A 28000-nucleotide genomic window follows, 5' to 3' on the forward strand; every position below is an offset into this window, starting at 1 on the left:
TGGAGCACCATGTATGTTCATGTATGTTCACAGACATACAAGCAGGCAAAACATTAATACACATAAAAATAAATAAATACATAAATAAAGTAAATTTTAGATGATAGGTGCTGATTGCTGGCAATACTATGTGTTGTCCTGAATATGGAAGAAATAGAATGTTCTGATGTTTTTGGTAATATGAAGTAATTTACTACTTTGGAAACCAGTTTGACAGCTTTTCATAAGGTCAAATATATATCTACCACAATCTTAGAAATTCTAATTCTAGAGCTGGGCTTCGTGGTACATTCCTTTAATCCCAGCATGTGGAAGGTAGGAGGATCTCTGTGAGTTTGAGACAATCCTGGACAGCCAGAACTAAATAGAGAAACCTTCTCAAAAAAAAGAAAGAAAGAAAGAAAGAAAGAAAGAAAGAAAGAAAGAAAGAAAGAAAGAAAGAAAAATGGATAAATGAAAGTTTAATTCTAGGAATCCATCCAAGAGAAATAAAAACATTTCCCAAAACACATAATTATATTTTAATTTCAAAAATTATACTATATATAGTTATTATTATATAACACACACACACACACACATATATATATATATATATATATATGTGTGTAGCAGCTTAAATAACTCTGACTATTGTGCTAAGTTAAAAAAGCCAGCTAAAAAGAGCAAAATGCTCATAGTTTCTGAGCTTATATGCTCAGGGCCAAAATAAGGCATTATTGTTAATTTATTGGGGTTATGTATATTAAAAAATAATCAACTTTGTATATATGTACAGATATACATTTGTATATATGCATATATATTCACAAACAATCAACTTTGTACTAGCAAGTATATTTTAGAGTATGTAAGTTAGTCCTTGGTAGAGTAATTTCATTCATTCATTGTTTACAGCGCTAGGGATCAAATTCAAGGCCTTGTATACACTAGGTGGATACTCTACCACAAAGCTCAACAGAATGGTTTTCAATAGAACTAATTAGAATCATATAGATGAATGCAAGCAAAAATTCACTGATACAGAGCTAAAAACCACAAAGCATGAATGTAACGGGTCTTACGTTTATATTTCAGGTAATACAAGCCAGACACAAAAGCCAAAATTCATATATCTTCCCATGGTAAAAATTACAATCCTTGTGATAGTTGCTAAACTTCAATAATCTTGAATTTTTTTTCTTTTTGTCTTCTTAAAATCTAGAATGGCCAGCTGGAGTGCGTTCGCTGGATGGTGAGTGAGACGGAAGCCATTGCAGAACTGAGTTGTTCCAAGGATTTCCCAAGCCTTATTCATTATGCAGGTTGCTATGGGCAGGTATGGAATTTCTAAGTATCTTCTCTTACATCACTACTTATTTTTTATTATTAGGTCATCAAAATCAAAACATAGCATCGTAAATAAGTTCAAAGATTTTCATGAACATTAATATTTATTATAATATTTTAATAAAGACATGCTCAAAACAACCTAGATATCTCAAGGCATAAATAGTGAAGGTAGCTATATTCATATAGTAGAATTTTGAATGAGTGTTAATTACACCATGTGAATAAAAATATATAATTTAAAGCTTTCACTGTAATTTGGTACCAACTTTAAATTTTGTAGGAAAAGAAACAAAAAGTAAGACTAGGGAGAAAAAAAAAAAAAACCCAGCCCAAAGTAGTTCCAGCCATTTTTGTGAAGAATGGAACTACAATTGGCTTTTTAATGGTTTTCAATTTGGTATTTTTCTATTTTTTATAATAAATATTTTTAACATTTATCAAAAAGAAAAATGATAGTGACTTGTTGAGCACAAAGCCCAACACCAAGTCTTTATAAAGCATCCATCGAGGATGCCCCACCAGGACAAAACCCTCAGAACTAATTTCTGCACGGGTGCCCGTGAGCTACTCCATGAATAGAAGCATTGATGACCTGCTCCAGTCGCCAGAGCCCATGGATATGTGGAAGGAAAGGACTGGCTCCAGAAAAGTGTCTTCTGGCCTCACAAGTGTGCACACACACACACACACACACACACTGATAATAAACTAAAAAAAAAAAAAAATCTACATTAAAAATCTCTTGCCATAGCCAGGCGTGGTGGCGCACGCCTTTAATCCCAGCACTCAGGAGGCAGAGGCAGGTGAATTTCTGAGTTTGAGGCCAGCCTGGTCTACAGAGTGAGTTCCAGGATCAGCCAGGACTACACAGAGAAACCCTGTCTCAAAAAACCAAAAAAAAAAAAAAAAAAAAAAAAATCTCTTGCCATTATTTGTTGATGTACATAGAGTTCACTCCTAGATTGTCTCCACCTCCATTGAGGGCAATAGTTATAAATTATCTTTTAAAAAGGCTGAAACCAGAAAAATGTCAATCTCAAACTTTTAAATAAACAACAACAAGAAGGAAATCAGTATAGTATTAAAATAGATCTAATCAAATTGTGGCAAATCAAATTGCTTCTCATGTATCTAACCAGACTCTCTTTGGCTTCAGAGATCTTCCCAGTGGCAGTAAATTGCTATGTTGCCAATAAGAAACCATGCTCTTTGTTTGAGCATGCCAATTCCACTTCTGAAAAGGCCAGAAAATATTACCCTAGGCTGTCTTCCTCTTTTGTGCTGTTGTTTGCTTTTTGAGATGAGGTCCCTATGTGTAGTCTAGACTATCTTGGAACTCACTACAGGCAGATCTTAATGATCTTCCTGCCTTTGTCTTCTAAGATTAGAAGTATGTACCATTATGCCTGAGTTGGTCTTTCTTTAGTAGTAACCATACTAGCTGAAAGTTTGTTCTGTACCAGAGCATCATCAATTAATATAACACATAAATAAACTAACAGAGTTAGAGCATATGTTTAGAAACACACATACATAGACACATATGCACATATATGCCCTTTGTGTGTCAGACACACATATAAATGTTTTCTTTGCATGACAAGCTCCATGCCACTGGATCTTATATAAATTATCTGATTCTCAAAACAATCCTATAAGAGCTTGCTTATTCCAATGGATGAAGAAATTGAAGGTGAAAAGTTAAATAAATGGCTTATATGTTGTCTAATGTCTACTAGGAGTAAAGATTAGATTTCCACTCCTGTCTCTTCAGGGGCAGAGTTGCTTTGTCCATATCTGTCCTGATGGTTTGTACAGATTATTAGAATGCCATTGTTAGAGCAAAAGATGACTTTCTATAATTTTACTTAACATGTGATAGCTGGAGTACCTCACACAAGCCATTGAAGTAAGAAGCTGTCTAAATGCATGGAATTTTTAAAAAGAGTAGGAAGAACATTGGAATTTTCAATAATTCACTCTCTTTAAAATATCAGAATTACATGATTGTTTGTACTGTCCTACCCACCGTTATAAAAACAGCCAGTGACAATTATTACACATATAGCAAGAATAAATTACTATTTTACTAGAAAAGAAAATCGAAGTTTTTCAAAATTTCTGTAGTATCTCACTACTGCTAACCTTCATAAGTCACTTTTTTGGTATTGAAAAAAATGTATTAAACTGTGTGATCAATGGCTTTACATCTCTTATTTCATTTGCTCATTCAAAGCCTAATTGAGCCTTTGGGGTGTTTATAGAAAGACTACAGAGCTGGGTCCAGGAAGGAAGAGAAGAAAAGCTCACAGGCCTGTTCTGGGGCTCTGGGCAAATGACTGGGCATTCAGCGTTCCTCAGGGAAATGTCAGTTAGATGCCAGTTTCTTTATTCAAGTCTCACAGCGTGTTTCTCAGAATTCTTAGCTGTTGGAATAGAACAAAAGGACGTACCCTTGTGGAAGGGCTGTGTGGAGCTGCTGCTTACTGAGCTAAAATCAAGGAAAAGGTGGAATCTAATCTCGTGACCTATCCGGAAAGACTTCTCAACCATTAGCTTCATGCTGGGATTCATCCTGAGGTCGCTCTGGGATGGGATGCATTTGTATGACATAAAATGCATATTTGAGGGAAGCCATCCAGTGGTACCCTCCAAAGAACAGACTACCCCCTGTGTAAAATATCAAGGCACATTTGATCTGCCAATTCTGTCCAGTGATATCCTCCATCCGCCGCAGCCACTTATGTAACAGCTAGCCTGCAGAGCGGCTGAACTTGGAACGGTTACAAGGCTAATATTTCCACAAGGAAGATTGCTATTGAACAGTTTTCTAATGGATTCAGCACATGCAAGTCTTTCTCCACTGGGCAGGCACTAGAGTGTGTTCTGATTTTGTTTCTTCAGTAAATACCTTTGGAAAGGATAGGGCCAGCCAAAGACAATCACTCTCTTCTTCCTCTGCTTGCTCTCTGCCCTCCTATAGATCTGTAAAGAACAGGCTCTGGTTGGCTCCCAATTTGTGTCCTTTTTCTTGTAAAAGCTACCTTTAAAGAGCCCAATACCACAGCATGGCCCGCAGTTTTAGTGGACTCCTGGAGTGATAGAGTGTTAGCTGATAGGAATTGATTTTCCTCATCTTGACACTTGAAGTCTCCAAGGGTACAATTATTTCACTGCCTAGCTATCCCTTAGCAGAGCTAGCTACAGGGGAGCATGAGGGTGAAAGCCTTGGGGGGACTGGAGGAGCAGGTCAGGGGTGTCCTGGCAAAGGCCTGCTCTGCCTCCCCAGTGGGGAAGCTGCTGGCAAAACAATTGAGACAGAACTGTGTTGATTCAAAGCCATCCTCTGTGTGTAGCTTGAGCACTGGATGATTGCATGAAGGTTCAGGATTGGTCGATGTGCCCAGGCTCTCAAGGCAGATATCCTGCCTACAGCTGCTGTGGGAGGTGTCAGCCTGATCTGCCTTGGTACATAAGGGGCTGTGGGACATGCATCATCAAATCTGTGACTCCTTTGGTTTTTGAGTCTTTCATGGGACATTTAGTCAAAATGTTCTACAAAAAGCAGCTCACCTGCATAATGTCACACACCTGGGCACCGTGCCTCCTCTTCATTTTAAAACGTTAACCCGGAGAAAGTTTGGTATTGTGTGTGTGTGTGTGTGTGTGTGTGTGTGTGTGTGTGTGTGTTTTACTAGATATTTTCTTTATTTACATTTCAAATGTTATTCCCTTTCCTGGTTTCCCCTCTGAAAACCCCCTATCCCATCCCTCATTCCCCCATCCCCCTGCTCACTTTTGGCATTCCCCTACACTGGGGTATCAAGAAAAGGCTCACAGGATCTTGTAAATGGTCCCAGGCAACAAAGGGGCTGCTGAGGAGGAGGGCGCATCCACACTCTCTGGTGCTGTTCTGTGATTCACTTTAATTGGAGAAATATTCCCTCCTGGACTTTATTATTTCATTGGCCATTGTTTCAGAGTCACGGGGCAGACATAAGTAAACAATTGGAAAGAGCTGTTGCTGGAGATGAAGGAAAAGTAGAAAAATCGATTCATGTTTTGATTTTGTTCTGTTTTGTTGTGTTTTGTTTTGTTTTGTTTGAGTGTTGCTACGTCACATAGTGAACTTGGGATCCTCCCAGTTGAGTCCGCTGAAGACCTGGAGTTATAGGCATAGACCTGGAATTATAGACATAGACTTGGAGTTATAGACATGAACCCCCACAGTTGGCAGGAAAGCCTTTGATTAGACTGAGCATAAATCTACACTTCAAACACTAATCATGAAAAGATATTACTAACCCAGAGCCACAAAGCCCGTGGGATGACAGTTAACCAGAGTTTACTCTGAGCCTAAAGGCATGTCTTAGGGTTTCTATTCCTGCACAAACATCATGACCAAGAAAGGGTTGGGGAGGAAAGGGTTTAGTCCGCTTACACGTCCATACTGCTGTTGTTCACCAAAGGATGAGGGACTGGAACTCAAGCAGTTCAGAAAGCAGGAGCTGATGCAGAGGCCATGGAGGGATGTTCTTTACTGGCTTGCCTCTCCTGGCTTGCTCAGCCTGCTCTCTTATAGAACCCCAGACTACCAGCCCAGAGATGGCACCACCACAAGGGGGCCTCCCTGCTTGATCACTAATTGAGAAAATTCCTTGCAGCTGGATCTCGTGGAGGCATTTCCCCAACTGAAGCTCTTTTCTCTGTGATAACTCCAGCTGTGTCAAGTTGACACAAAACTAGCCAGTACAAGGCACTATAGGATCATGCCAGCCAGAATCAGAGCTGTTAGAGAAATGTGCAGTTGTGGGAATTTGTGCTTAAAAGATGGAAAACAGAGTCACAAAGGCAATTGAGCCTAGTGCCAGGTAACTGGGGTTTAATCCGACAGAGTCCTGACTGGTAGCTTAGCATGCAAGTATGTAGAAAGAATAAAAAGGGGGGGAATTCAAAACAAGACAAGAGAAGAGAAAAGAGAGGGTCTTCTGTGCCTGCGTGTCCTTATCTGTAAGACTGGACAAGGGTACTTTCCCCATCCCATCTGAGGACTTAACAAGGAAAAGCACACTGCTCAGTGTACACATTCAATAAATGTTGGCTGCTATGGTAACTGGACATCTTCCAATTTGTTGATTTTATTACTATCAGTATAGCCTATTTACTTATTTCACTTTAAGTAAAGCAAAAGACAAACTTACCAAGGAATAATTTCAGCCTTGATATGTTTAATCGATTCCTACATGCATCTTTCCCCACACACATATTGGTCCCTGTATTCTACATTTACTTTACAATAAATGATGTAAGATTATTTATTAATGACCTTTTTTTTTACATTTTCATATCTTGGTAGATTGAATGAATCTCTAAAGTGATATTGTATTTTGTTTGATGATCTATTGTTTCAAACAAAGCTGACTCCTTATGGTCGCATCACAAACTGTAGAGATTTTATTGATACCAGCAATAAAACTGTGACATACATTTCAATTAAACTTTTATGAGACTTTGTTCAGCACATCTTATAAATTGCATGTATTAATTGCCTCTTTAAAGAGCTTGCATTGCCTTTGGGGACACTTAAAATGCAATGTTAAAACAGGTGATCCAAAGACCAGAAAATCCTCACAAGAGGAAATCAGTATATGAGAGAAGTCCTTGATCAGTAGATATAAGTTGAAAGCATACATATAGATGTGTGGGTGAGTTGATAGATGGATGGATGGACTTTGTATTAGAGAGCTATTCTTCAAAATAGAAATGATACAGACAAGCTTCTATATCCATGTGACTGCTTTGAATGTTCTCTGAAAGCCATACTTACCAAAAATAAAGATTTGATATTGCATTCTCCTAACATAGCCTCCTGAAAGGGAGGAGGAAAATAACACAGACAGACAGACAGACAGACAGACAGACAGACAGACGGGCAGACAGAGATTGACGGGAAGAAGGAAAAGGGGAGCAGTAGAAAGAAAAGAGGCTAGGAGAGGTGGTAGACATCATTAAATATATATCTTGCCCATGTATGCAACAATGAAGGCCTTCTTAGTTGGATAAATGTCCATTATCTCTCCTGCTTATTTTTTGATGTATTTTTTTTTCAAATAAGTCACTATTCCATTCTAGGGCTCTACATCTCTATGTGCCTCAAAATCAGAGCCCAATTTCTTACATAATGGGTGTTTAAGATCTTATATGAAAATCAGGGTAACTAGTCATCTTCACATCTATCTTGAAGTCCGTTCACATAATCAGAAGACCACTTATATAGTCTCTTTGGGTAATGCCCATCCAAATGGTATGACAGACAAGTTTTTATACCTTTCCAGGGTATACTAAAAAGGTCAATTGCCTTATCTTAATATTGTATATATTTTTAGTTTTTATAAGCTTTTAACAATTAGGTTTTATATGGTGCATATATACGTGTGTGTGTGTTGTTGTTGTTGTTGTTGTTGTTGTTGTTGTTTCTTTTCTTTTCTCACCTCTCACCCATTTGCCCTCCTACCCTTAAGCCAACTTACCCCAGTATCCTCCATTCTACTCTCATATCACACGTGGCCTTTTGACATTTTGTCCCCCCTCTGCCTTCCTCTGTACCTCTTGTTCTATCCCCATGGTCTTTTATATAGTTTCCTATGAAAGAACTGTACTATAGAAAACAAAAAACAGAATTTGAGGCACCAGGCAAAACACTGATCTGAGTCAGTAAAAGTGTTTCTGCCTTGTCTTACAGTTTCCATTCCTGTGAAGAGACACCATGACCAAGGCAACTCTTATACAGGACAACATTTAATTGGGGATTGGCTTACAGATCCAGAGGGTCAGTCCATTATCATCAAGGCAGAAAGCATGGCGGGGTCCAGGCAGATATGATGAGGGACTAGGAGCTGAGAGTTCTACATCTAAAGGCCACTAGAAGACTTGCTTCAGGCAGCTAGGAGGAGGGTCTTAAAGCCTGAGTTCACAATGACACACTTCCTCCAGCAAGGCCACACGTCTTAATAGTGCCACTCCCTGGGCCAAGCATATTCAAACCACCACATGCCTTGTGTGAGTCCTAGGTAAGGTCTCCAACAGCCACTATAAGAAGATGAGTGGCTATTGTAACTGTTTAGCTGGTACTGACTCAGAACACTCAGGAGCCAGGGCAACTTCCTTTTCTCATATAACCCTTGCCTGTCGTATTCTACCTTACCCTTTGTCAAGGGCCATAGATTTTTCTCTACATTACCACATCTAGGATAATTCCTAGACTCAAAAAAAAAAAAAAAACCAGCATATTCTATTGCAGCCAATCCCATTACTAAAAATCAAAACACTACAGTTTTAGGGTCCATGCAAGAAGAATGGGCTGCACTAAAAAAAATTCAATTGAATCTGAAAAATAGAAAAATTCACATGACAAGACATTTTACAAATAAGACATTTCAAAAATGCCTTAAACTCTTTTGAGCTTTACTTGCTGAAGGAAGCCAGTAGAAATCAGGCAACATTCCTCACTCTCCTGGATAGTTTTATGTCAACTTGACACAAGCTTCAAGTCATCTGGGAAGAAGAAACCTCAATTGAGAATATACCTGAGTAGTATCTGGCTATAGGGCATTTTCTTAATTAGAGATTGATGGTGGAGGACCCAGACCATTGTGGGTGGTGCCATTGCAGGGCTGATGTTCTGTAGGAAAGCACACTGAGTAAACCACACGGAGAACAAGCCAGTAAGCAGCATCCATCCATGACCTCAGCATGAGCTACGGACCTGACATTCTCAGTGACAGACTGTGATGTGCAAGCATCCTCAACTTGCTTTTGATCATGGTGTTTTATCTCAGCAATAGTAAATCTGACTAAGACACTTCTGGTTTTCTGATTTATAAAGCAAAATTGAGTTGGATGATTTCCTAAAATCTCTTCCAATATTTTGTTTTAAGAGTCTATGATGTATTATCCTGGAAAAAAACCAAGTCACCCCAAGCTTGAAAAGGACCTTTTAAAGATGTCTCATTCTGTGTTTGGTGAGACTGTCTGATATACTTCTACTCATTGAGACTTTGTTGTTTTTTAGCTTTTATTTTTGTTTTGTTTATGGAGACAGGGTCTCTCCATGTAGCCCTGGCTGTCATGGAACTTGCTATGTAGACCAGGCTGGCCATGAACTCAAAGAGATCCACCTGCCTCTGCCTCCTAATCCCTAGTCCACTGACAGTTTTGAAATGATACCCAGGGAAGCAAGAAGAGGGTGTTAAATCTCCTGGAGGTAGAATTATGAGGAAATGTGGGTGCTAGCAACTGAACTTGGGTCTCAAAATGCAGTGGTCACCCTGAGCCATCTCTCTAGTCCATTGTTGAAAATTTTGAAGTATTTAGACTACATAACACAATAACCTGTTTCTAAGTAATAAATAAATAAATAAATATCCACTGTTTTACCCCTAGTTAACTAGGAAAAGTAAGATAGCCATTCTATTGCCTCAAGCACATAAAAACATTATCCATTCTGGTCCCAACATCAGCTCCAGTTTTCTGTAAGCTGAGCCTTTGAAGAAAAGAGTTAAGCCTATCAGATTTTCTTCTCCAATTTCTAAATCTCAACTTGAGCCTCCAGGCTTAGCCTCACCTCATTTTTGGGGGGGACCCTGAGGACCTCCTTTGATTTTCTACAAAGTTCATTTACATCTGCAGCTAGTATTCATCCTGACCTCCCAGGTGCCTTCTTGCTCAGATGTAGGCATCACTTCCACTCTCCTCACTTTGTCTTTGAAGGATCTTACCCCAGCTTGATTGCTTGGCCAGACTGTGGCACAAACCTTCGGTCTGTCCTCTGTGTCTCAGATCCCTTACGAAACAGTGCCCTGTCCACCAGCAGAGAGGAAAACATGAAAGGAGTTAGCCGTTTGGATCCAACATTCCTTTAGCAGATTAGCTGGCATGTTCAAAAGATGAAGGCAAATTTAATCCAAAAAAAAAAAAAAGTATAAAAAGTTCATGATCAGTCTGAGCAAATAACCAGAGGGGGCAAAAATCCTTTAAAAGTTTAAGAAGAAAAAAAATTCCAAGGCTATTTCAAACACATGATCATCTTTTTAAATGTCATGTTCCACCCACTAAGCTCCCGCTGTTGTTTTTACCCTTCCCATTCCTTTAAACTTTATATTTAATTTTTCTATTTTAAAACAGTGAAACCCCATCTCCTTGCTTTCTCCAAAAGTCATGACATGAAAATACCACAAGTCATTCGGTGGATGACCTACAAACAGATGAAACCTCTCGGCTGCTTGTCTCTGATTTGGTCTCTGAGCCTTTGGTTCCTTCCGTTTAGTATGACAAAAAAAGAAATCATAATACTTTTAGAATACTACCCACCCTTGGTCACAGAAAAAGACAAGAAGTTCCTGCTTTATCTCAGCAAGGTTATCTTGTACTCGACAGCTTAGTGTGTTGATTCATGTCCAGTCTGTGGACTGGAGGATATTCAGGATTAGGAGTCATGGATTTTAATGTAAGTGGATTTGTCTCATCTTGCTTGTCTAAAACCTGTGATAATCAGCTTGAAGCCTATGGGCAGCTTAACAGAACTGAAAACATTGCCGAAGAGACTTGAATCAAAGACCTGGATTTGGGTTCCAACTTCAGATCCTTCCAGGTATGTGACTGAGGATAGAGACTTTCTGTGAATCTTTTTCCCCGTCAGTGGCATTAGTAACAAGACTGTTTCCAAGGTGACTTCCTACTTTGAACATCCTCTGTGTGATCCTCTTTCTCATTTCAGTTCGACCCAGAGGTTTTCAATGCGCACTGAATAGGAATCTCCTTTTTAATATGCTAAGCAATGTTTGATGTTACATACGGCTCATGAGTTTAAAGCATTCTTTCCTTCTGTCTTTATATTCAACTTCTCTCTAGCCCACTCATTCCAAGTACTCTTGTGTTTATAGGAAAAGATCCTACTGTGGCTTCTTCAGTTCATGCAAGAACAAGGCATCTCATTGGATGAAGTGGACCGGGAAGGCAACAGTGCTGTTCATGTCGCCTCACAACATGGCTACCTTGGATGCATACAGGTGCATAGCCTGCTGTTTCAACGTCGGGAAGGGGTAACGAGAAATAAAACAGAGAAATGGGGGAAGAGGAGAGAAGGAAGGAAGGAACCATAGTGGGAAGGGAGGACTTTTGTTTTTAGGAAAATACTAAATCAGCTTTTGTGTTATAGACTTCCTTTGTATTATAGTTTTCTTTCTCTGTGGTAGGACTGGGCTTCATAAATGCACTCAAAATGCCCAGAATTAGAAAGGCTAGGCAATTGATTCCCTGGGCCTTCATCAGACCAGAGCCTTGATTGACCTTGGTTTCTCTAAGAGCCTCAAGTAGCCTCAGACTTCTAGCCCAACAGGCCTTCCAAACAGCCTCATGTTCTCTGTGCACAGTGATAGCTAGAGATTATTAAGCAGAGCCACAGGGAAGGGGAAAGAATTGTAGCCATTGACTTAAGTCACAGGGGAGCTCTGCCTGAGAATAGGGTCTCTACAGGAAGAGAAGACTACATCTGAGACAGAGTGATGGGCAGCGAGAGCCAGCTGCTCAGAACATCACGAAAATGTATGCCAAAAACAGTGAAAATTAATAAAAACAAAAAAGCTGAGAATCCCAAGAAGCTCTCTAGAGGTCGTGCATTTACACATCTGCTCTTGGGAGAGCGAACTTAAGAGGGAATATTCAGAATACTTGGATGTCCTCACAACGGCATTGGCAATTATGCATCTCCACATTTAAGATACCAATGTGGAAAGGAGTGATAAGAAAGTGTAGAATGGAGAGAAAGTCAAAATTCTTACCAATGTGTGCAAAACGATTCCGAAGAAAAGTAGTGCTTTTCTATGGAAGAAAGACATGAATGAAGGTTTAAAAAAAAAAAAAGATGCATCTTTCCATTTGATGAAACAATGCTTAAGAACCCTGAAATAAACATTTCATAAGCTAATAAGTGGCTGAAGCCTGAAGAAACTCCAGGTCATGTTACTATTTCTATTTAAATTTTAGATGTTTCTTTTTTAATATATGAAGAGAAATGGTCAGTCCTTCCCAGACATCCTTCATTCCACTTCACACAGATGATGTTTTTGGCACTAAACGCCATAGAAACTTGGGTAACTCAGACAAGATCTATCCATCGTGTGTGAAATTAAAAAATAATAATGATGAGAGACTAGAGCAAGTAAGAGGCCTTATGGGTGAAAAGGGGACGGAGACTGCAGGGGTCAGAGTCAAGAACAGGAATAACAGTACAGGTTTATCCTGAGCCTCTTGGAGCTCCTTGCTGACAGGGTCTCCGTGACACCCTGAGAAGGGGCCGGAGGGGAGGAAGTGGCTTTATGGAAAGCTGACCTTTCATGGAGAGCAATCATTAAAAGGAAAATGAAGCTCTTTGATGACCTCTGAGTCTGCAGCCTATGAAATTCAACACAACAGTTTCGGGAGGGTTGGAAATCATCACTACCAAAATAAGCTGAGATTTCAGTATCATTGTGTCATCAAAGAATTCATCAGGATCAACAAGTTATTAATATTCATGTGACAGCCTCCTTGCAGACTCTAACAACATCACAGTATCACAAGGAAACCACTGTCATGGTTTAAACTATTGCTTTCAGCCATGGCCTACGAAATATCCTTCTCCTCTGTTCACAGTACTTTGGCCAAGTGCCAAAGCTTCTCCACTTGCTTTTGACTATTAAATCTTTCTTCTGAACAGTTTTAAACCTCCATATTAGGTCTGATTCAAACACTGTTCTTCTTCTCCACACTCAGACTGTAGATGAAAGAATCACACACGAGGCAAGGTTAGCTTTTAACACACCGCGTGGGATCCTACCCTCCCCCATTCCAACTGCACTGTCAAACACAAAGAGACAGCATTAAGAAAGAAATGCAAATGTCCTCTTATTCAGCTGAGAAAGGCTATGTGGCTTCCTTGGGAGTCATTGCTTCATGGCCTCTTCATCTGGCCTTGCTCAGTGTCGTGTTCTATGGCAACCTCTGGGTATTTCAGGGATCCTCTAGTGTATCTCCATTGGTATTTGACATGAGAGACCTAGTTCCTGCTATGCCTCCTTTACGCCATATAGTTCCTTCCATCTATGATGCATCCATTGCCCGCTACTCTAGAGAACCCTCTCCTTTGGGAAAGAGTCAAGTTCACACCAAGTTCTCTACTATGAAGTCTGCTCAAGCTATATATCTTTGCCATACCCCCAATAAGCTGCTTCTCAGCCTCACCCATGCCACTAGGAGCAGTGGTTCTCAACCTTCCTAAAGCTGTGACTCTTTAAGATGGTTCCTCGTGTTGTGGTGACCCCCAACCATAAAAGTATTTTCATTGGTACTTCATAACTGTAATTATTATACTGAATTGTAATGTAAAATTTTCCAGTGGTCTTAGGCAAACCTATGAAAGGGTTGTTTGACCCTTAGAGGGGTCATGACCACAGGTTGCTAACCCCTGCACTATACCATCTCTTTCTTTCCAGTTATTCTTTTCTTCATCATGTAGGCCTAGCAAAACCTAAGGAAATGTCACCCCCAAACCAGTTATCCAAAAGAATAAGAAGAGACAGAATTCCATTCCATATCCCACAGATACCTCTGGCTTTAAGAATGTTTTCTTTTGGACCCCCAACCATCAAAATGACAAAATACCACAAACATTGCACTGCTTATCTCATAAAAGAAAGGGTTTTCTGGATCTGCCCCTCTAGGCTACCGGTGGGGAAGAAAATAGTAATGTCAGTTTGATCCTATCTTTGTTGGCTCTGAAGGGAAAGGCCACTGATAACAGCTAGGAAGATCACTAGCAATGCTTTTCTCTGAATTGGTGTTTCCCACCCAACACCTTGGTTTCCGATAATTAATTGCCTTTGGAATAATGAGAACATGTCTACCCAGCATTCTCTCAAAATTAATAAAAGAAAAAAAATGTTTAGAAGGAAGTCCTGGGGCTAGAGAAATTGTTCAATGTTTAAGAGTGCTTGCTGTTCATCCAAAGGTTCCAAGTTCAGTTTCCACTACCTACACTAAGCAATTCACAACCATCCATAACTCCAGCTCTAGGGATCTGATGTCCTCTTCTGGACTAGGCACGAACACACACACACACACACAAATCTGTTTCATAAAAAGAAAGTCCCGATACAATCACATGTTTGTATTTTCTGGCAGACCCTGGTGGAGTATGGAGCAAATGTCACAATGCAGAACCACGCTGGGGAAAAGCCCTCCCAGAGTGCTGAGCGGCACGGCCACACCCTATGCTCCCGGTACCTCGTGGTGGTAGAGACCTGCATGTCGCTGGCCTCACAAGTGGTAAAGTTGACCAAGCAGCTAAAGGAGTAAGTGCTCTCTTGATTCCTAGAGTCCGATTTGCATTTGTTGTGCTTAAATCTCAGCCAAGGGCTCTGGAAAGCTTCCTTCATTCTAGTTATAAAGGGAGTCTGGGCGCTCTCATCTTTTCTTCCTCCATCCTACATGCTCACAGCCTGTGTTCACACTGAGCCTAACAGCTCTAAAGAGGCAAAATTGTACTAAGCCATTAGGTTCAGAGCAAGGTTTGCCAGCAGAGAATTAGTCTTTGTAGAGAGAAAGCATCTGTCTGAAATTCGTGTCACTTCGGGGACGTGTAACGTGGCTTGGGCAGCTCGCTAGCATCATTTCTGGATTTTCACCCTTAGTGACGAGAATCAGGAAGAGTATGAGAAAGGGGGAAGACTAGAGAGAACCCCCATTTCCATTTTTCTCAGCAAGGAAAGTGTGTCTTTGGGGAATTACAGGTAAGTGTCTTAATACCCATCAGCAGCAAATGTGTTGAAAAAAAAAAAAAGCAGAATTTTAATTAGCGTTCAGAATGGAAGTGTGATTTTTTTTTTAGAGTCACCTCTTTCCTTGACTGATTGCCAAACTGGTACACATTGTCTGTCAGGTGTCAGAGGAGCATTCAGAAAGATGGCTACAAAATAAATACTTGAAGAAGATAAGAAGGAATGCAAGTACATTGGGTAGGATTCTAGAAACTAAGGAGTTAGCCTGAGGAACCAACTTCAACCTTTAGAGATCTTACAGAACAAATAGAAACTGCCATATTGAAGTTTTCTCGATAATTTGGAATCAGAATTCCAACAAGTTTGCAGATTAGAAGGAGAAAAACCTTTAATCATTAAACTAAATTTTAGGGGGAAAATGTAAAATCTGACTTTTAGGATATATGCATATTCACATGCAATTAATAGTGATATTTATGATGTACTGTAGAATAATATATTACAAAACAATATTAGTATACTGGGTGATAAATCTATCCTAGTTTTTAAAAAATCATTTTTATTTTATGTGCATGGGTGTTTTGCCTGCATATTTGTCTGTATACTGTGTGTATGCCTGTTGCCCACATGGACCAGAAGATGATGTCACCAGAACTCCTAGAACTAGTGTTACAGACTGTAAGCCACCTTGTGGATGCTGGGAATTACCACTCTGGAAGAGCAGGCAAAACCTCTAACCACTAAACCATCTCTCCAGGCCTCTACCAGGCTTCAGTGAGGAAAAAAAAAAAACTGTATCCTATATACAACTTACTTGAGGTCAGGGGCAGGATTGATAACAGACCTTAATAGGTTGCAGATATGAGTCATGTAACGCTGTGATGTGGCCTTGAACCCTCTGCATGCGTCTTCCCCGAGCTCAGGCAGCCCCTTGTCTCCCTACATGCTGTCTCTTGCCTCAAAGATAAAATCCTCTCTGACCTCATGTTGCTGGCATCTAAAGTAATCTAATGAGATTAAATTATTCTTAGAAAATGAAAACTTTAAACCTAAAATGTAAAGGATTACCTCCAAGAATCCACTGCTCAGTTAAACAAAACTCTATGGCAGCTGATCTGGGCAGACTTCAAGATCTTATTGTAGCTGACTGTAGTTGAAGAAAGACTGTACATTAATTAGTAACCTAATAACTTATTTTCCACAGTGAATAGACTCTTACTTAAGTCTTTCTGTACTTATGTAGCTTCCTGAAAATAAGTTCTAGGGAATAGCTAGAATAGAAGGCATGCATTTTAAAAGTAAAGAGGGGCTGAGACCATAACTCAGTGGTAGAGTAGTTGCCTAACATGCAGATGCCCTGGGTTCAATCCTAAAATCTTGGGAATGTAAGCAGATGTTACCCAATGCCTTACTAAAAATGTTGCAGCAGCATCTACTCCCTCCAGTGATCAACAGGCATATCCAAAAAGAGGAACTTGAAAATCATCCAATAGGATATTTGTCCTGTGTTGGCCCAAGAGTAGTGGTGATTACAACTAATTGATCACAGCCAGTTACAGAATATTTGTCCTGAAGTTTAACACCAAGAAAAACAGACTTCTTTACATCTCAGCTTTTATACCCAACTCTGATTCGTTTTATAAGCTGAATAGTTATGTTGCTGTTCTATTAATGAACATTGCAAATTCAAGTTCTTGACCACTCTCTTCTGTTAGTTATTCTGGGATAAACAGTCCCTGTACCCTGACAGACAACAGTCATTCATTTGTCTTGAAGTCCAAGTGCTATGAGCAAACATTGTTAGCCCAGGGACATATATGTAAAGTGCTCTTGTGGGTACCAATCATTCATGTAGTATGTACTTTGAAGAAGTGGGAAAACACAGAAGTGCATATGGAGAAATACCAGATACAGTCTCAGAGCTCTGTGTCTTTTAGGCTGTGGGACATTAGCAACAGATAGGGGCAGGGTAGGAAATAATTTACAAGGCTGGAAAACACCTTAGCTTTGCCCATCGTGAGCTCTGGGGCCAGATAGCCTTGAATGATTCTCCTTCTCCTTCTCCTTCTCCTTCTCCTTCTCCTTCTCCTTCTCCTTCTCCTTCTCCTTCTCCTTCTCCTTCTCCTTCTCCTTCTCCTTCTCCTTCNCTTCTCCTTCTCCTTCTCCTTCTCCTTCTCCTTCTCCTTCTCCTTCTCCTTCTCCTTCTCCTTCTCCTTCTCCTTCTCCTTCTCCTTTCCTTCTTCTCCTTTTTCTTCTCCTCCTCCTCCTTCTCCTCCTCCTCCTTCTCCCCTCCCCCTTCCCCTTCCTCTTCCTTTTCATCATTGTTGTCATCATCTCTCCCTCCTCCTTCCTCCTCCTCTTCCCTCCTCTTCCTCCTTCTTTTCAAATGCTGTTACCAACTGGGTATAGCCATTGCTGTTGTCTAGAAATGGCAAACCTCAGCTCTTTTGAAGTCCCTCTTAGTAAGCCTAGGTATTTGGAACTGAATTCTACCTCCACCAGAAAGGTGCTAAGCCCTAATATTTCAGTGTAGCTTTATTTGGAAATCAGATATTCACAGAAGATCTTGAGTCCGAGTAGGGTCATGAGGGTGAGCCCTAACCCAATGTCAAGTACCCCTATTAAAAAAAAATTGGAGACAGCATATACACAGAGGGTACATCGTGTAAACATGAAGGTAGTGTTCTTGGGGAGATATCAACAAGCCATGCAACCAGCATTTGCCAGTAGAAAGTAGATCCTACGGGACAGGATAGACACCAACATGGCCTCAGAAGAAACAGTATGCCTAACTTTAATCTTAATCTACTTGGGCCTCCAAAACTGTGAGGTGATAACTTGCTTTTGCCTGAGGATGGAGAGATGGTTTAGTGGTTAATAGCACACGCTGCTTTTGCCAAAGACCATTCCCAACACCCACATCATGTGGTTCACAACCACCGGGAACTCTCATGCCAAAGGATCTGACAGCCTTTTTTGCCCTCTGAGGTTGCAAGGCACATATGCAAGCACTCACATGTACACATAGAATTAAAACAAAAAATATTTTTTTAAAATTTCCTGTCATTTAAACCACTGAGTTTGTGATAGTCTTACAGCAATCACTGACACTGTATGAAAATAAAGTTTTCTCTCTGTGTTTAAGGCTGATAGATTCTTTCCGGAAGCAAATCTAAAGAATGAGATTGTTCTCCATTGTTCCGTTGATTCCAGTCAACACAACTGATGTCAAATGTGATGTTTTTAAATTGTGTCATAATGACTAAAAGATACCTAGTAAACTACACACACACACACACACACACACACAAATACACACACACAAATACACACACACACACACACACACACATATATATATATATATATTCCTGTACCTGCCTTAGCCCCACCCCCTGCTGTATCTTTCTCCAGAATTTGGGCATGGCTTTAGGGTGTGCACCTTTAACCAGCCCACTAGCTTGCTCATGTTCCCAGGGTAGTTTCCCGTTCTAAATATTGTCTGTGTTTCTGTTTGTTTTTATAATTTTTCCACTTTATTTTATTTTAAGTGTACGGGTGTTTGGTCTGCACATGTCTGTGCACCATGTGTATGTCTGGTGCCTGAAGAAAAGGCCATTGGATCCCCTGGAACTGGAGTTATACATGGTTAGGAGCCACTATGTAGGTGCTATGACTCAAACCTGGGTCCTCTGTTAGAGCAGTTAACTCTCAGCTCTCTTAAAAATAACGCACACACACACAAACACACACCTACACACACACACAAAGACACTTGACATGCATCCTATCTAGCAAAGTAGAATGTATTCAGGAGTTTTAGTCTTATATTAAGCCAGCGTCAGCAAATAGTAAAGTGGGCAAGGCCTGCTAACCAACTCTCTTTGTAAGAAGTTTGGTTGGGACACAGCCACATATGTTCATCTGTGTGTTATGCAAGGTTAAAGCCATGCTACAAGGACAGAGCTGAATGGATGTCCTGAAAGTTTCGTGACTCCTGAGCCTAAATGGGCTATCTGGTCTGTGAAGAATTTGCTAGGTCCTACTTTAGAAAACTTTGTGGTTTTTGTTTTTAGTGCTGTTGCTTAAGATTTATCTTGACGTTTATTTATTTTATGTGTGTGAGCCTGAGTATATATCTGTACCATGTGTGTACAGGTCACTGTGGAGACCAGAAGAGGCACTGGGTCCCCTTGAGCTGGTATTACTTGTTGTTCTGAGTATTCCAGGGTGGGTGCTAGGGATCAAACCCAGGTCCTCTACAAAAGCAGCCAATGCACTTAGTGTCAGAGTCATCTGCTAAACCCTGTGATTAAGTCTGAATCAGTGAGTTTGGCAGTATAGGTGAGATGAAATAAGGTTACAAACTTGGTTTGGTTTGGGGGATGAGTTGTTAGAAAGAATGCTGACCATTTCTAAGTAAAACAAAGATGAGAAAAACAAAGATACTGGGGCTTGTAGAAGACACTGTCAGGAACTGACTTTCTAGAAATATACAGACATAGTTGTTGAGTATATGCAGCAATACCATGCAAGAATAGCAGGCTTCCTCTGCTGGCTCATTGCCTGCAGGTTCAGGCAAGAGGGGAGAGGTCCGGGTCCTGCCAGGGTCTCTCTGGGGTTTAGTGGGATGTCGAGTGTCAATGGCCCAAAAGAAACACACCGAGCCAAGAGCCTTGTCGAAGCAGGAACTCGACTTTATGGCATCAGCCTCTTGCTTATATAAGTGCGGAACATAGGGAGGGGGATCTTTGGTGGGTAAGATGATGTAGGAGGCAAGGAAGGGTGACAGAGGGTATGGAGTGACTGACAGGGTCAATGGCAAGCTCTGCATCAGCAATGGCAAGGCCAAACAGGTCTTCCTGAGTCACCCTGATACAGAAGTGACTAGCCAGGCTCGGGTTTGTAATCAAGGCCCAAATCAGTGCCAAAATGGGGGGCTCACCATTCCTCTAGTTCACACCTAAGATAAGGTAGTAATTGTAATGCATTCGGCCCATCCATTTAGTTCTATGCCCCAGCTCCTGAGAACTGTTACTATTCTTATGCTAACCATACTAGTTTCCCGTTGCTTATAACAAACTATCACAAAATTACTGACTTAACAGAAGACACTTTGCCTTTCTGTTTTTGTAGGTTAGGGGGCCAGCGGGCATGTTGCAATGCTAAGATCAGGGTGTTTACAAGGCACTTTTCCTAGGAAACGGGCTGTAGGGTGAGTGCACGCTCTGCTCCTTCAGATTGCTGCAGGATCGATCGGCTTCTTGCATTTGGATGACTAGGTTCATGCTATCCTTCTGGCTGCTAGATGGGGTTGCCCCAGCTGCATCCTGTAGCCCATAATCTCCTTCCTCTATGTATGACATTGGCAGCAGGATCAAGTCCTTCCCACTGTAAAAGGCTTATATGAGTAGGGTAACGTAGCCTCCATGTGAAACCTTCATATTACCTCAGCTGTATTCAATGTCACTTCCCTTTTGCTATTAACATGACCTATTTATGCCTTCTGGGGATTTGGACATGGACAAACATTCTTGGGAAACTGTACCAATACTGCATCCAAAAAAAAAAAAAAAAAAAGCTTCTCACTCCTGTAGAATAAGAGTTCATTTGCTTTAATCCCAGAATTTGGAAGGCTGAGGCAGAAGGCGGTCTGTGAGTTCAAGGCCAGGCCCCTCTAAATGGTAAGCCCTAGGCCACACAAGGTGACAGAATAAGACCCTGCCTCCAAAAACTAAACATCTGACTAAAACAGAGTCAAGTTGATTAACTAATACCAATTTCTATCATAATTAGTATGTATTTTCTAAATGATTTTTCTTCCTGTAGCTTTGACCTTCAACCTATTTTCTTAACTTTAAAGCACATTCTGTTACATATACGCCAATGTCCTGAGGAAATGGATGTTACTGTGCATTAATGGTCCCTTTTAGTAAGAGGGCACAAAACTCTCTGTCAGCCAAAGAGAGTACTGGTAGTTGTTTTGTGTTGTGTTTAATTATGTTTTTATGGTTAGTAAACTATTTGTAACTTTTGTAAACACTTTTTTAAATTTCTAAGCAAAGTTCTACATGCCTTTAATCCCTGCACTAAGGAGGTAGACATAGTCAGGTAGCAGAAGTCAGAGGGCTAGCCTGATCTACATAGTGAATTTCAAGCCATCAAGGGCTACACAGAGAGAGACCTTGTCTCAAAAACAAAGAAATACAGTAGCTTAGAAATCATCAATAACATTCTGAAATACATCCTTCTAGATCTTTTTTTAGTGACGGAGGGGAGAGAGACTTCCTAGAGTAATAGTAGCAGGCTTAGCTGCTTGAACCCATAATCCTGGTATTATTAGGCAGAGACAAGGAGGTCCCCTAAACCTTGCTGGCCAGCCACTCTAGCTGAACCATGAGCCCCCAGTTCATTGAGAAACCTTTCACAAAAACTAAGATGCCAAGCAGTTGAGAAAGACATGTAACAGCAATTCCTGGTCTCCATGTGCACTTTCATACACACATATACAAACGCACACACAAATTAGAATGTGTTACATGTAGTATTTAGAGTATTCTTTTTTCATTTAGGACTAGCAAAGAATAATATACACACACAAATATTAGACAATTTTTGGTCTGTCCATAGGTATTCAAGTAAAATGGCTTTAATAGTTGCCATTGCAGGAGTGACTGAAATTCCTTCATTCTTATTGATGAGCTATTAATTTCTTCAGGGCTTGTCACATATGTGAACAATAACTGTCCTTTTCAATACTTTTGATTGCTTCCTTGGGAAACTCTCTGAGCCATGAGGATGGAGACTAACTAAACATGTTTTAAAGCTTCTGAATGGATGCCATTTGCTGAGTTTTCATGAAGATTCTTCTCCCTCTGGTTTTCCAATGGCCACGTATCAGACTTTCTGTCCCTTGGTTGTTTCTTACAGGCAGACAGTGGAGCGTGTCACACTGCAGAGTCAACTCCAACAACTTCTAGAAGCCCAGAAATCAGAGGGCAAGTCCCTCCCTTCTTCACCCAGGTAATCCCAATTACGTTGGTATTTGAGTTGTTGGGTATTTGATGAAATCTTTAAATATCTGTTTATTCTGTTTAACATTTTTCAAGAAAATGACAGCAGAAAATACTTTACTCCTATAAACATAAATTAAAAGATATCACAATGAAACATCTGTTGCTGGGATCGCAGGACCTGGGGTAGTTTCTAGCTTTTCTATTTCTTTATACCACATGTGCTGATCCATGAAATGAGAATAAGAATATATAGGATGATTGGATTGTTGGAAACAGAAGTAAGGAAATTCATTCAAAAGTGGTATGTAAATAATAAAACAGACCAATTCTATAGCCATAAAGTTTAGGACATGTTATGCTCTGGCTACAGCTGATAGAATGGAGTCTTTGTTAATTGCTCTAAGGAAAATGTTAAGTAATTCTAATCTTGTTTTCCACAAACCACTAATCATATCAAAGGCTATGCAAGGTCTTACGGATGCATTAAATGCAGTAGGAAACCATCTTATATTTCCTTCATCTTCCTTTCAGTTCACCCTCCTCACCAGCTTCTACAAAGTCACAGTGGAAAGCTCTAGATACAGATGAGGAGTCTACAGGCAAAAGCAAAGTGGGAGCCCAGGAGGGAATACAAGTTCTTGGAAGTTTGTCAGTCTCCAGCAGGGCTAGGACCAAAGGAAAAGATGAAGACTCAGATAAAATCCTACGTCAGTTATTGGGGAAAGAAATATCAGAGAATGTCTGCACCCAGGAAAAGCTGTCACTGGAATTCCAGGATGCTCAGGCATCCTCTAGGAATTCGAAAAAAATCCCTCTAGAAAAGAGGGAACTGAAGCTAGCCCGACTGAGGCAGCTGATGCAGAGGTCGTTGAGTGAATCTGACACGGACTCAAACAACTCTGAAGATCCCAAAAATACTCCTGTGAAAAGAGCAGACAGGCCGAGGCCACAGCCCATTGTAGAAAGCGTGGAGAATGCAGACAGCGCAGAAAGCTTACACCTGATGATAAAGAAACACTCTCTGGCATCAGGACGCAGGTTTCCTTTTGGTATGAAAGCCTCCAAATCCCTAGATGGACACAGCCCGTCTCCCACCTCAGAGAACAGTGAACCAGACTTGGACTCCCATGGTCCAGGCCTGGGGATGACTCCTCCAACCCAGCCTTCCGCAGAAGCTACTCAGTCCAGTCCCGACAGTACCACTGCCCAGAAAGTTGCCACAAGCCCCAAGAGTGCCCTCAAGTCTCCATCATCCAAGCGCCGGACATCCCAAAACTCAAAACTCAGAGTGACCTTTGAGGAGCCTGTCGTACAAATGGAGCAAACTGGACTTGAACTAAATGGAGAAAAAGACAAAGATAGGGGCAGGGCCCCCCAGAGGACTAGTGAATCCGGAGAACAAATGAAAAGGCCTTTCGGAACCTTCCGATCCATCATGGAGAGTTTAAGTGGTAATCAGAACAACAATAATAACTACCAGCCAGCCAGCCAGCTGAAGACCTGCACACTACCCTTGACGTCACTTGGAAGGAAGACAGCAGATGCCAAGGGAAATCCTGTGAGCCCTGCGAGCAAAGGAAAGAATAAGGCAGTGAGTGCTATCTAGAGAGTGTGCTTGTATTACTTTCAATTGATTGTGTTATTGTTAAAACCCTGGTTACTGACTTGTGCCACCTTGAGGGGAGGTCACCCCAAAATTCAGAAATTCATTTATTTTTAATGAAATGTGCCAGCTTCAAATAAATGCCCTTGCACTATGGAGAATGCAGAGAGAGGTGGGTAAAGAAATCACAAATTAGGTCTGATCCCAGTTTCTTGTGCTTTGGGCATTAGGAGTTGTAATCTAAGAGGCATTTATACAAGATGAAACCACCCGTCAGCATTAAATTGGTCCTTTGTTGGCACTGATTCTGCCTCGGGAAGAGTTTATACTCCTTGTGGACTGGGTACTCAGGCCCACTTCAAAAGCACATAAATAGAAATCCCATTTTTTCTAAACTACTCAACTCAAATAACCTTTGAAATGAATATCCCCTAGGGACTGCCACATAGCCTGTTAGCACACACTTCTCTAAGTGTTGATTAGATACTGGAGAGACTGAAGGGCTTGCCAGTGGACAGGAGAAGGCAGCATGCATTGTGAAGTCATTTATAACAGCCTTTCTTGGAAACCCGTCTCTAAGAATAAGAGATAGGAATGGCATTTTAGGCAGTGATTTCTGCTTGCTCTGCGCTTGTCATGCCATCAAAAACAGCATAGCAGCCAAAGTGCAACGCTCTCCGTGGAAGGAATGCCTTGGATCATTCACTATTCCATTTACTAAACCACCCAGTAGTGTGTCGGAAGCTTATCGTTTATTCTTCGTTGGGTTCCTAATACAACGGTCTCAAGAACTATCTGTATTTCTTGCTGTGATCCCGAATCAAGGTTTATGTGAACCATCTCAACAGCCTCATCACCAATTTTTAAATTATCTACCATCTCCCTTATTATAAACGACTTTACCAAGTATTTGTCTTACCTAGAGAAAAGCATACTCCGGCTAAGACTCTAGTCCTTTTGCTTTAAAAATTAAAGCCACAATAACGCTAAAACCATCTCCACAGTTTCCCATACACCTTCTCTCTAATATCTCCTGCATGCCTTGGATTAACCCAGACCTGTGCATGTGATAAGCTTGTTGCATGTTGTCAGATAATTCTTAATTGCACTTCTCTAGGCGATGTACAGCAGCTGTATCCATCTTCCCTCTAATGCGCTGGTTGAAGAGCATCTACGTGACTATGCACGGTATGTGGCGTAGAGTGCACTGTGCGGCACTGCCATGCCTTGGCTTAGAGTTGCATGAGCTTTGAAATGATGCAACTGCGATGGTTTTCAGCCAGGGGCAAAGGATATAGAGCACCAAGGGAGAAGAATCTTACAACCCTTCTCTCAAAGAGACATGGCTTCAGGTGGAAGCTAGGTCCTAGGAAGGTAGCTGGTACCCATTGGAGGGGCTTTATCCTAGCATCAGTTGGGAGAGTCTACTCTGTTCACAAACTCACTATGTTCCTTGGTTGGCTTTGGCCTTCTGTTTGCATTTTAAGGGAGCTTAGTGTCAAGTAAGTATAGAATTAGGTTCAGTCATAGGTAGAAGGGGTCAGCTGCCCTTCAGAAATCAGATCTTCAAGTGCAAGCTGGGGTTTTGCTTCAGCACTACTGATAAACCGAAGGTGCCTTTTGTCATCATTCTGCTGATGACAGAGGGGCATGCCTCTCAGAAGGTGCCTCTGCCATGGGAAGCTTCTCCACTTAGCACTGTAAACCACTTCTGGTCCAGAAGCCGTTCTTGATGAAGGCCCAAGGATAAAATAAGAGTCTTTCTCAAACAATATGTTCACAAGTCCAAATGCGCGGTCTGTGTACATACAAGAAAGAGGACCTTGTCACCAGTGAGTGACTAAGACTTCTCCTTGGGCAATAGACTTCTAAGGTGCAGTGTGTATGTGTTTCCTGACCTGGCAGAAAGTGGGCGGAGCTACAGGAAATGTTAAAGTGTCAGTTCCTCTCCGACGGGTTTGTTTGAGAAGCGGTAAACCTCGAAGCCTATTTTAAACGCAAACTGTTGGCTTTAAAACATTTCAGAAATTTAAAAGCCATGAGGTGGTATTCAGCATCGCTCAAGAATCCTCCAAAGAATTTGTGTACTGAACATATAGATTTTCGTTCAAAATACAAGATTTCTAGAAATCTCTTTTTGTCCTTCCCTAGATCAGATTTAGTCTGTTTGTGTCTATGTCCAGTCTGGACAGAAAACAAAAGTTAGCCGTGTTAGCGGGATATCATCAGGGGTCTCATTAAAATTCGGTGCATTGAAGGAAGAACGCCTTAGATTCTTAACAGCCACTAGTGAGCCGCTGACAGCAGGTGGTCTGAATGCAGTCAGGACTGCTTCCAGCCATCCTGTGACAGAGGCTCCTGTTGAGTGTTGTTCAGTGCCAGTGTTAGAGATGAGAAAGTGACATAAAAAAGCCTTGCCCTTCCAGCTCCTACTCAACTCAGCCTCGTTCCCCATTCTCGCACCTTTCCTGTGCCTGTCTTGGGTTGGATGTGTCTTCCTGGTGCCTGGAAACTTAGGCTTTTTGTGCCTGAGACAAGGAAGCACAAAGACTTGGCAAACTCCCTGGAAGCAGAAAGGAAAATGCCTTCCAGACTCCTAGAGCAACTGGGAACAAGATAATTAATGTCACAGCAGATCCTTCCTGCCAGAAATGTTTCACCCTGCCTTTTTACAAGGAAAGGAACAAAGCCGAGCCTTTCCGTTGAATAGGATTACAAAGATTCAGAGCACAGAATGAGGTTAGAGGGCCACTCCGTTGTCTGAGACAACTGTAACACTTTCCCACTGCACTTAGGGAACAGTCCTTCTAAAGACTCAGTTATTTAGCTGGCAGATTCACTGGCCTTGTGTAGTGACAAGGTTGGAAGTTAACACTAAATACTTAGAAAACCCTAACAATAAGTATAGTCACGGTATCGAGTGACCATCCAGACCCCATCTTACTAACCCATAGCCTAATAAATATTTTATTATGGTTTTAGTTTGGCATGGGCTTCCATTTAAAACAGGAGATCTAGTTTGTTTATTGTTTCTTTTTCACATTGGAGAGAATAAATTTTAATTTTCTCTCCATTACTTGCACACAGATAGCATAAGCCTAGTCCATTCCACAGACAAATCAAGGATGCCTCTCTGCCTGAAATAAAGGAATTAAGGCTAGAATAAGATGCTTAAATGAACAAGACATAACTAACTCTGGTGCCTGCAGTATTTACCTATGTGAGCTGAGTGCAGAGGTTCACCTATCAGTGGTGACTTCAGATCTTGACCAAAAACCTTGCTAGAACATCAGCTGACTTCTTGAAATAGTGGAGGGTTACCTAGACTTTGAGTGGAGGTGTTGATAGCTCCCTGCTACTGACTCCCCTTGTCAGCAGACGTAAGTGTGGTATCGACTCCAGGACTCTAGAATCACAACCTAGTTTCTAAGAATTATTTTTTTTAAGTTTTTCTTGGTAAAAGAAAAGTAGGACCAATAAATGCAGCATAAAGAACATCACTCAGTTCTGTACCAGGTTCTGACCGCTATTAGTTTTCTAAATTGATCACAAGATGATAGCAAAGACTCTTGAATTTCTTTTCAGTGGTCCTTAAAGTTAGATCCATGCTTTATTGCTTTGAACAGCAGCCTTCTCAGCATCTTAACTCCAGAAGATGACTTGATTTATAGGAGACAGATTTATCTTTTCTTTTTTCTTCCAAGAGGATGAGTTGACTGAGTCTTTTACAACACCGAAGGAATGTGTATTATCATTAGTCTTAAAATGCCAATGAAGCATCCACTTGCCAGTTTGGGACTGCCTGGGGTAGCTTGTTTCAGAATATGGCTACCTCCAACAACACCCTCTCTAAACCTGTGACACTCTTTCTTAAAAGCTTAGCCCCCAATCCTAGCATCAACATAAGAGAGCTCCTTTAAAAAAAAATAAAAATGAAGCCATCAAAACTTAGAATGCCTTTTGTTACCTATGAAGTAGCCACATTAGGAATTATATATACAAAGCCAAGAGCTAATATCAAATATTTTGCATAGATTTTAAGATGTCCAATGCTACTTCAAAGATAATATTTTGGGCATAGGCTGGGACTGATGCCACTATCCCAATGGGTTGCTGCTGCTCATAGAGAGGAGAAAGGAGAACTCCTCCTTAGAAACTAAAACTACCCTACTAGAACACATTCTTTAACATGCTCAGCCCAATTCAATCATAATGAGAAATCCTAAGACAAGCTC

General features: G+C 40.9%; 1 protein-coding gene across 2 annotated transcripts in view; it reads left to right on the forward strand.

The window, feature by feature from the left end:
* The window catches only part of Sncaip (synuclein alpha interacting protein), a 144445-nt gene that overhangs the window by 112207 nt on the left and 4238 nt on the right, over positions 1 to 28000 (forward strand). Inside the window, exons 6-11 of one of the 2 annotated variants that reach the window (XM_021150292.2) lie at positions 1205 to 1318; positions 11274 to 11399; positions 14551 to 14720; positions 22077 to 22169; positions 22694 to 23753; positions 24883 to 24953. In XM_021150292.2, coding sequence (XP_021005951.1) covers positions 1205 to 1318; positions 11274 to 11399; positions 14551 to 14720; positions 22077 to 22169; positions 22694 to 23753; positions 24883 to 24953 — 1634 coding nt within the window. The remainder of the gene's footprint in view (positions 1 to 1204; positions 1319 to 11273; positions 11400 to 14550; positions 14721 to 22076; positions 22170 to 22693; positions 23754 to 24882; positions 24954 to 28000) is intronic. The other variant, XM_021150294.2, reaches the window with a different exon arrangement.

This window comes from Mus caroli, chromosome 18 (genome assembly GCF_900094665.2).
Source record: "Mus caroli chromosome 18, CAROLI_EIJ_v1.1, whole genome shotgun sequence".
NCBI classification, from domain to species: Eukaryota; Metazoa; Chordata; class Mammalia; order Rodentia; family Muridae; genus Mus; species Mus caroli.